Genomic DNA, 10302 nt, shown 5'->3' with positions numbered 1-10302 from the left:
GGATCAGACTGCTTTCTTCACTAGGATTTTTACTTTAATGGGTGGGGCCTCCTGATTCCTATAAAAGGCATGAAGCATGTGCAAGGAAAAAAACCCAAAACCAAATGAATGAAACTACTGACATCTTGGGGATTACTTGTTATTGTGGCACAGAGCAGCCTGCCCTGACTGGTGCAATTTCTGGTATCTGGATACTATGTAACTCATCCTCCTGGAACCCAGATATGGCCTCAGAGGAAGGTAGGATCCAGAACTGGCTGATTAAACTCCACCTTCCTGCTGAACATGAGCTCCTGAAAGAATCAGCTAGCATCATAGAAGAAAATGAAGCACACACATTTCTTCTGTTCTGGAGTGTGTGAGCTGAGGTTCGTGTATGATGGTACTGAAACTCTCGGGTGTTCATCAGTGCTGTCCTCTCCTGACTTCCTCATGGACTTTTCAGAAGATGGGAGGTATTTTCATCCACCTTCACCCAGCACATACTGGCTCGCACTGGGCCTGACATCTGAAGATCAGTCAGTGGAAGGTGTTCTCTGGCGTCTCTGCCACCAGCTTCGGGTGCGCTGAGGGTCACGGTAAGGGCAGGGAGGAAACATGCAAGGAACCGGACTTCCGGAGAGCCTCTCCCTCCAGTGTGACCTCCCCATGCCTTGGGCCAGCCTCCAGTTCCTTCCTAATTAGTAACTGCAGGTAGACAGCCCAGCCGCTGGCAGACTGAATGTACTTAGGCCCAGAGCCAATTCTAACCCATCAGAACTAAGGACATAGCTCAAGAGCCTCTGATGAAATTAATTAAGGGAAAAGTGATGGGAAGACGGATGGAGGCTGCAGGCTTGCTAGATCCTGGCCCAGCGCTCTGTAGGGTGCCAGGTCTTACAGCAGCTCAAGGAAAACCAGATGCTAAGTATTGATACCTAATCCAGTTTCCCCTCAAACACTGTGTGGGCGAAATCACATGGGCTGGACAGAGCCGGCAGGTCAGAGTCTCGTGACCCTGAATTACGGGCTGTGAGAAGTGGGTGCCCTCAGCATAGAGACCAGGGTCGGGTGAGTCCCACAAAGTCTCCCAGCTCAGTTCAACTGGGTCCACTGAGGCTCGTGGTGCTTGTGGGGTGGGGGAGGGGGAAGGGACAGTGATGGGCGAAGGACGCCAGGGGAGAGGGGGACGGACAGAAGCTGAGGCAGGGTCTGTCCGTCCAGGGGAAGTAGCACTGGGAGTCAGTGGCCATCGAGGACACAGGACTGAGCTGAGAGCCAGGGTCTCGGGACCATCAGGAATCCATCCAGGCCGGTGGCTATAGAGGACAGCATGATACTGGAAGATGAGGAGGTCCTGACCCCATCCCCACATGTCAGCTCCACATGCAACACCTCAGACAGCACCAGGGAGTGAAAAGTGAAAGTGTTAGTCGCTCAGTCATGTCTGACTCTTTCTGACCCTTCTCTGTCCATGGGATTCTTCAGGCAAGAATACTGGAGTGGGTTGCCATTCCCTTCTCCATGGGATCTTCCCGACCCAGGGGTCAAACCCAGGGCTCCTGTATGGGAGGCTTCACCCCAAATGGGAGAGTGCCTGGCGTCAATTGCTCAACCCCACTCTGAGGCAGGAAGGGGGCCCCTTGTAGTCTCTAGGACTCCTCAGGATGGACAAGAACAAAGCCAATAAAACAAAGACGTCTTTGCCATCAATTGTTCAGTGGGGTCCCCTTCCCCTCCTGCCTCCAGAGGTGCCAACAAGAACTTGAGATGAAGGCACAGCCCCCTCCCCACCTGTCCCATCCAGTCCCCATAAGAGGAACGGAGGTAAGAGGCAGAAACAATTGCTGACGGCCTGGCCAGAACCCTGGTCTATTACGGTGGTCCCAGCGCTGCACTCCTTTCAGTTCAGAGCTGAGAGGGGCCACTGACATGAGGGTCAGAGTCCCCACCCACACTGTGCTGATGAGCAGACAGACGGGTCCAGTTCAGTCATCTCTGAGGACATGGGATCTCAGGACCCAGAGACCCAGCTGGCTTCTCTTGGATGAGGATGGGGAGGGGGGATGTGGTGGTCCCTGCCCCTCGCCCTGGAGCAGGTGGATGGTCCTGTGCTCCTGAGAGGCTTGTGGGTGTGGGAATCGCCCTGTCACCTGTGCCTGTGTTCAGAAGAGATGACGAGAGTGTGACACAACCAGAGAGGAAGAAGGAAAGATGGAAGGGAGGGAGGGAATTTAAGAAAAAGAAAAATGAAAGGAAAATGAAAGGAACATTAGGAACAGCATGATTTCTGCTGGATGCTCCAAGTTCTATTAAAATAGTCTCCAATCTGCTAATTCTTAGGATGAAGATGTGTAGTTGGTACCTCAGTTCCCTCAAGCCCTGTTTGGGGTGGGAGGAGAGAGGGCCGTTGGCAGGGCTGGACTTTAATCAAGGACATCAAATTCAGAATCTGAATTTACAACAGGAGATAGTGAGGTTGTGGGGCATCACCAGGGAGTCACAGGCTGAACTAAAGGGAGGCTCCATCCGCTTGCCTTCCAACCTCCCGTTACTAAGGAGACGTCACTTTCCAAAGAGACTCGTGAATGAAAGTATTTACTAGTCTGTTAAAAATCATGTAAATAGATTGCGACAGCAACCATGTCTGGTCGTGGGAAGGGTGGCAAAGGCCTCGGCAAGGGGGGTGCTAAGCGCCATCGCAAAGTCTTGCGGGACAACATTCAGGGTATTACTAAGCCAGCTATCCGGCGTCTGGCTCGTCGTGGAGGCGTCAAACGTATCTCTGGTCTTATCTACGAAGAGACTCGTGGGGTGCTGAAAGTGTTTCTGGAAAATGTGATCCGGGACGCGGTCACCTATACGGAGCACGCTAAGCGCAAGACTGTTACCGCCATGGATGTGGTCTACGCGCTCAAACGTCAGGGCCGTACCCTTTACGGTTTTGGTGGTTGAGCAAAGCATCTAGCTTGAAACCTTTAGAAAAACTAAGGGCCCTTTTCAGGGCCGCAAAAAAAAAAAAAAAAGAAAATCATGTAAATAGCACAGTTACACTGCATCATGCCTTTGTGTTTTCAAAGCCCAAAACTGCTTAATATTAAATTAGAAGACATGTCACTGTATTTACAACTCTGGTTTGAAGTGTGTCGTATCTCCTTCCCTCTTCCCTCTCTCCTCTCCTCCCCTTCTCCTCCTCCCCCGCCCCTCCCCTTTTCATTTCCTCCCCTCCCCCGCTCCCCACCCCTCCCCCTTCCCATCCCCTCTCCCGTCCCCTCACCCTCTCCTCTGTTCATTTCCTCCCCTCTATCCTCTTTGCTTCACTTTCCCCTCTTTTGCCACAGGAGAAGGAAGAGCCCAGCAAGGAGACCCTGGGATTGCCCGGTTCCCCAGCGTCAGCATTACTTGGCAGCCCGCCTCAGCACCTCTTGAGAACCATCCTCCACAGTCATTTCCTGTGGTTGAGGTGGCTGCCTGCCCCACCGCCTGGGCAATCAGAACCAGGGACTGTATCCAGGATGGGCGTGCTCAGTGGACAGAAAGGAAGCCTCAAGCTTTTACAGCCACCACTTGGCCGCCTGCCCAGGAAAGTTCTATAGGCTGAGCTATCGCAGAAGGAAGACAAGCAGAAGGAGTCAGTGAAAGTCACGACCCCATGGACTATACAATCCCTGGAATTCTCCAGGCCAGAATACTGGAGGGGGTAGCCTTTCCCTTCTCCAGGGGATCTTCCCAACCCAGGGATCGAACCCAGGTCTCCTGCATTGCAGGCAGATTCTTTACCAGCTGAGCTACAAGAGAAGTCCAAGCAGAGGGAAGAGACATATACTTCTGATGACATAGTTTGAGCACCAGGATTCAGGTGAATCTGAGGCCATTGACTAGTGAATAAACTCCCCAGTTTTGCCCCAGCTGATTGTGGGTAGTTACTGCCTTCTAAAGCCTTTGTTCTTTCCTGACCCCATAGCCCCTCCAGGAGGTACACAGGTGTCTCTTTTCTTTCCCTCCTTCATCATGTAATTTCTAGAAGAAAGAAACCTCAGAACAAGGAAAGCCAAGGTGCACCAAAAATAACAACCCAAACTCCACACAGATAAAACTTGTTTCCTCTTTTCCCCAACCTCAGGATGTTTTGGTTTCCAAAGAAACCATAGGAAATCACAACTGACTTCTTCATCTTTTTTTTTTTTCTGAGTCTTTTATCAAATATTTCTGTATCTTTTATCCTAAGACTTTTACCCTCCTCTTTCCCTTACATATTGGATGTGTCTGAACTATTTTTCATGATAACTTCCTGCTGGAAGAAGGCACCTTTGGAAATACCTTCATATTTCTCTCCCATCTGCTGAGGGTGTTGCTAAAATGATGCCCTGGGTGGATGGGCTCGGACTGTCCCTCTGCTCACGCACATGGGCAATACTCAACACCCTTAGATTTGCTCTGTTTTCTGTTTCTCCCCACATGTTCGCACGTCTGCAGTGTCATCCTCGGGCTAGTTAATCTCAATGGAACCATCATGGTGAATTACAGATCGATCATGCCCTGAGCCTGAGGGGCTCCATGGGAGATAAGAGGGAGGGAAGTGGTTATCTGTGCCATGCACTGATGATTAATCACCATGTCTCGTGCTCTCCATTATCACAGACTTCAATTTTACCTCTCATCTACAGTCAGGCCAGTAAGTCCACAGAAGGAGTGGACTTACTGAGAAGCAGTCCCCTGAGATTCCCACAAGTCTGTGTTTCTGTGATTTTACTTGGCATCACACATGTGTGTGAGCAAGTAGGGTGGAGTAGAGGAATTCATGATTATGAAGGTACAAGAAAACTCAAGAGATGCAGCCATCAAGATGGCATCTTGGACTTCCCTGGGGGTCCAGTGGTTAACAGTCTGCCTGCCAATGCAGGGGACACGGGTTCAGTCCCTGGTCCGGGATGACTCCACATGCCTCAGGACAACTAAACCCGCGCCCCACAACTACTGAACCTGAGCTCTAGAGTCCTGGAGCCGCAACTACCAAAGCCACTGTGCCCTAGAGCCTGTGCTCTGCAACAAGAGAAGCCAGCCACCATGATGAGGAGCCCAGGCATGGTAACTAGTGAGTATTTCTGCTCAGCACAACTAGAGAGAGAAGCCTTTGTGTAACAGTGAAGACCCAGTGCAGCCAAAAATTAAAAACAAAGCTTTAAGACAGTCTCTTGTTTGATCTTGAGGTGATGGTGGTCTTTGACCCCTGCCCCTAGCATCATACATACTGATGGTAAGTACTCAGGAGAAGTGGGTTGGGTCCTCATCTCGGGGCTGGGAATCTGGTCAAAGTGCCTATCCATGGAGACAGAGGCAAGAGTCTGTGTCCCAGACAGGAGACTGACACAGGAACTTCGCACACTTTGGTGATTTACTCTGAGCATTTATCATTTGCCTCAAAAATGAACATAAATATACTATTAAAAACAGTCAACCACTTGAGGTGTTTGGTAACACTTTCAGAGTCTGATGAGTATGTTAATTATAAGACAGCTCAGCCAGCAATGTCTTGGTACCCTTGGGAATGGTCTCAAGACTCATTTGGACTCATCTTCTCCTTCACAAATCCCTTCTCATCCTCTGATTCTTCAAGATGGTTCCCTCTTATTTAAGATAAGCTGGTGTTTCCAGCATCAGTGAATGGCGAGTTATCATCACATCATGAGTTCTTCCAGCAATGACTACAATATTGAACAAAGACTCCTCCAACTCTTATGCCTTTATTTGGGGAAAGGCAAGAGAGAGCTGACTGTAAGTTCTGCCTCTGTGAACTACAAGTATCTTAGTCTGCTTGGTCTGCTATAAAAAAACAATAACAACAACAAGCAAACAAACAAAAAAACAGAGACTGGGTGGTTTATAAACAACAGAGATTGATTTCCAATTATGGAGGCTGGAAGCCCAAGATCAAGTTGCTGGCAGGCTCAGTGTCTGGGGACTTGATTCCTGATTCATAGATACCATCTGCTCACTGTGACCTCACATAGCAGAAGGGGTGAAGGAGGTCTGGGGTCTCTTATCGGGCACTAAGCCCATTCCTGAGGGCTCCACCCTCAAAACCTAATCACCTCCCAAAGTCTTCACCTCCTAATCCCATCATACTGGGATTAGGATTTCAACATGTGAATTTAGTGTGAGACATAATTTCAGACTCTAACAACCAGTTTTTCTTATTTTTTCTTGGTTGCAATATTTCTTTTCATCTTGCAAGTCTCTCTCTCTCTAATTTATGATGGCCTTTCCTAGATCCCAATATGCTCACTTTCCCCCCCCACCAAATTCAGTGGGTTGGTAACAGTAACAGGAGGAAATCATTAGGTTTGCTTGACGAGGATCCCTGAGGAATTTTCAAATGTTGAAGGCCTATAATTGAAAGTGTTACAGTTTTAGTGCACTTTTACCCCTGAATTCATAGCTGAGAGGGGCACGTTTTAACTTACAAGACTCTGTGTTTCATTTGGCTTCCAGGAGCTTAGGATAGAGGTTTTATTTTAATTATGTTGTTTTATTTCCTTTCCACAAGGAATCAGTCCAATGGGCAAATCAGTTAGAAATAAAAACAGTGTGGAAGCATGTGCTTGTGCCATTCAAACCTTTCCAGAAACACTGGGAATAAAGAGCTGAACGGCCATCCCCACTGTCACTCTGAAATGAGGCAGATGCTGTGCATCCAGGATTAATTTCCTGGGTCACATCTCCTGCCATTCCTGTGGTCACTTACAGAACTCAGGCTGAATGCAAATCGCACGGGTTTTGCTTGAGTCCAGTTTGGATGTGTCCGCATCTATCCAAGTACACCTTTAGTGATATTTATCTCTGGGGTGTGGTATGTGTTGTCTGAAGAAGCCTCATTCACAGCACATTTCATAGTATATCACTAAAAAGTTGTACACTGAGAACTTCTGCGTTAAATACTCTGGAGAATAGAACAGTGTGTCCCCCAGATTGATCTGGCTAATGCATGATTTTGTGTCTTTGCAGGGCTTCCCTGGTGACCTGGTAAAGAATCTGCCTGCCAATGCAGGAGATGTGAGCTTGAACCCTGGGGTGGGAAGACTCCCTGGAGAAGGAAATGGCAACCCACTCCAGTATTCTTACCTGGGAAACCACATGGACAGAGGAGCCTGGTGGGCTACCATCCATGGGGTTGCAAAGTGGATAGGACTTGGCGACCAAACAACAAGTACACAGAAGCATGTTTCAAAGGCTGACCTCAGGGTAAGCCGGGCTCTGAGCCAGTTCTCATTCAATCAGGAAGAAATGCCACTGGACAGTGAGGAGACTGGGTAGCTTGTGATCAGAGAGCGCCAGTGGGAAAACCGAAACAGTAAATGTCTGTTCTGAGCAGATCTTGTCAACCTGATGATTAAATCTAAAGAAACAGAGATTGAAGTCAGGAAAGGTCCAAGTGAGGGCTGCGGCAGCACTCGGGGGGTCCAGTGGGAGGGCAGACCTGAGCCCCTGCCCTGGCTCACCATGGGGGCAGCACAGGTCACCTAGGGGAGGAGCTGGTGATGCTCTGCTCAGGCTGGTGCCTGTAACCATGAAGGGCTCAGATGATGAGTCTGCCAGAGGAAATCTGGGGCTCAGTAGTGAAATGTAATCCTGTGATCATGTCCTATTTGCCTCAAGTAAGCACCGTGTGATAGAATCTATTCTGAGCTGAGGTTGCCTACCTGGAGTGGGATCATGAGGGGAAAAGACAATTTAATCACATTTTTGCAGGATGAGCCTTCTGTCCACATATATGAGGGCAATCTTGATGCATCTGTGTGCATCGTGGCATTGCAGAGTAAAGGCATCTCCCCTCTGTGTTCGGTTTCTATGGTAAGAAGTCACCCATGGGACCCTGGCCATTGGGTGGGTATTTTGGAGGACCTGGGTGATGTGCCACACTGGGTCACAATGTGACTCCTCCCTCTAGCCCCAGCTGACCAGTCTGCACCGATATCTGGCCTGAGTGGGGCAATGGAAACATCTCTGTGGGAAGATGGCCTTGGAGCCAGGAGATTCCATCTGGAAGAGCTACAAGAGCCTAGGGACCATTTCTACACAGCAGGTGGAGCTCCTGAGAAGCCTAACCTGCTGGAATAAATAATGAAGCAGCCACGTTTGGGAGAATCAGAGATGAGGGGCATCTCTCTTCCTGACCTCAGCAAAGCAAGCTTTCTTGGTTTTCTCCATCTCCAGACAGTCCTGTGCATTCCCATTGCTAGCTCCTCCTCTTTTGTTATGGGAGAAGGAATGTCCCCATATGCGGCTGAGGAATCATGTCATCCCAAAGTTATCAGTGAGCCCTGGATCGGCTGCATTCAAGCCTTTCTCAGACCTGCCCAGATATGCCAGTCAACACCGTCTCTTTCTTGCTTTTGCCAGTTTGTACCAGGTTCTGTTGCTTATGACTAAGAGAGCCCTAACTGATAGGAACATTGCTGTTCTCTGTGTGCTTTCTCCCGCAGGTAACTCAAAAAGAGAATTATGCTGGCTAGTACTTCCTGTGCCCTTCGGACTTGCAAGCACAGCCTTAAATGCTTTTTGCAGATGGTCACACTGAATCCCCATGCCCACAGAGAGATTTTGTTGTCCAGTATTAGGGATGAGCAAACTGAGGCTGGAAGGAATGGAGATTCTTGCCTAACATCCAACAGCCCCAGCAGAGTAAGAAAGAACCTGGATCCCTAATATTAGCAGGAATTCTGGGCTCACAGTGTGCTGCTGAGTGAAGTAAATCTAATATGGGAACCAGCCCCCAGGGGATCCTGCTAATTTTAATGTGGGGAGATCTTTTTTTTTTTTTTTTGCATGCTTAGTTTCATTTTGTTTGCATGCTTTATTGGATATAATATGTTTAATTCACCAGTTACTTTGTGAATTACAAATTTAACCCTGTGTGTTACTTTCAGATTCACTTAAAACTCAGCATCAGCTTTCCAAGGAAAACAGAAAGAAAATTTTAAAATAAATAGGGTCAAAACAATTGTAGAGAATGTCGCTTTCAAATAAGATACTACCAGTTCTGCCTAGTTTCCACTGACAGACAGGATTCATCACTAGGATAGAACTTCATCTTAAAGGTGTCCCTTTAAGATGCCAGGGTATCTACTCAACATCACAGTCCAACAAGCTGGAGAAGCTGCATTGTCAGATGTTCATTTGGTCACCAGACGAGCCATGCTCACTGTTTGCTGGTCTAGAACCTCTCTGTGGAGGTTACTTCTTCCTATTTTCAACATGAGGAAGTGCATAGGCAGAAGCTGGTGAATTCTGGCCACCCATATGCACACGGACCTCCTGGAATCTCTGAGTCCAGCGCACATACACGAGAGAAAAGGATGCGCTCCAGTTCTTGCAGGGCTGCTGGAGTCCCAGGACCCTCCAACTTGCCCAGCAACAGGGGGGAAGGGTTTCTTTCATTCTCACATGATATGTTGATCCCTACCCTTTTGTGATAATTTTATTTATTTTTTGTTGTTAATTTATGGCTGCTCTGGGTCTTTGTTGCTTTGAGTGGGTTTTCTCTTGAGACAAGAGGGGCTACTCTGCGTTGTGGTATGAGGGCTTCTCATTGCAGTGGCTTCTCTTGCTGCAGAGCACAGGCTCTAGGGTGCAAAGGCTTCAGTAGTTGCAGCACACGGGCTTGGTAGCTGAGGCTCCTGGGCTCCAGAGTTGTGGTGCATGGGCTTAGTTGCTCCACAGCATGTGAAATCTTCCCAGACCAAGGATCGAACCCGTGTTCCCTGCATTGGCAGGCAGATTTTTAACCACAGGACCACCAGGGAAGTCTAATCCCTACCATTCTTATGAGGCAGGAAAATAAGAAAATGGACTTGGAACAGAAATGCATACAGATTCTTTCCCCACTGTGTTCCATTCAAGGTGTTTCTCCAAATGTAAGTGGAGAGCCCAGGTGTAAAGGAGAGAAGAGAGACCTCAAGGAGGAGGTGAACACAGAAGGTGGAGGAGTCGGGAAGTGAGTAGGAGGTTGGGTCCATCAGAGACTGTGAGCCACCTCCCCAGTCCCCCATTTCCTCCCGCATCATCTTCATCGTCTTCTCCTTTGGCCTCGTCCCTTTCTTCCCAGTCTTCTTCTTCACGATCACCTTCTTCCTCTTCTCCATCCTCATTTTGTTGCTCAGGGCTATTATTATTGAAGGGGATCTCCAGCCCATGGCAACCACTAGCTAACCAGCTTTCTGGGGACCTCCCTGGTGGTCCAATGGTTAAGAATCCGCCTGCCAATGCAGGGGACAAGGGTTCAATCCCTGGTGCGAGATCTAAGATCCCACGTACCTTGGAGCA

At 48.6% G+C, this 10302-nt stretch overlaps 1 protein-coding gene across 1 annotated transcript; it reads left to right on the top strand.

The window, feature by feature from the left end:
• The first annotated feature begins 2612 nt into the window (after positions 1–2612).
• On the top strand, positions 2613–2984 carry LOC133228471 (histone H4). The gene has a single exon (XM_061383881.1). It carries the CDS (start codon positions 2623–2625, stop codon positions 2932–2934), a length of 312 nt encoding a protein of 103 aa, XP_061239865.1. The 5' UTR covers positions 2613–2622; the 3' UTR covers positions 2935–2984.
• Positions 2985–10302: the final 7318 nt, after the last annotated feature.

Source organism: Bos javanicus, chromosome 17 (genome assembly GCF_032452875.1).
Source record: "Bos javanicus breed banteng chromosome 17, ARS-OSU_banteng_1.0, whole genome shotgun sequence".
NCBI classification, from domain to species: domain Eukaryota; kingdom Metazoa; phylum Chordata; class Mammalia; order Artiodactyla; family Bovidae; genus Bos; species Bos javanicus.
The sequence above is the reverse complement of the archived record's forward strand: the minus strand, read 5'-3'. Positions and strand labels throughout refer to the sequence as shown.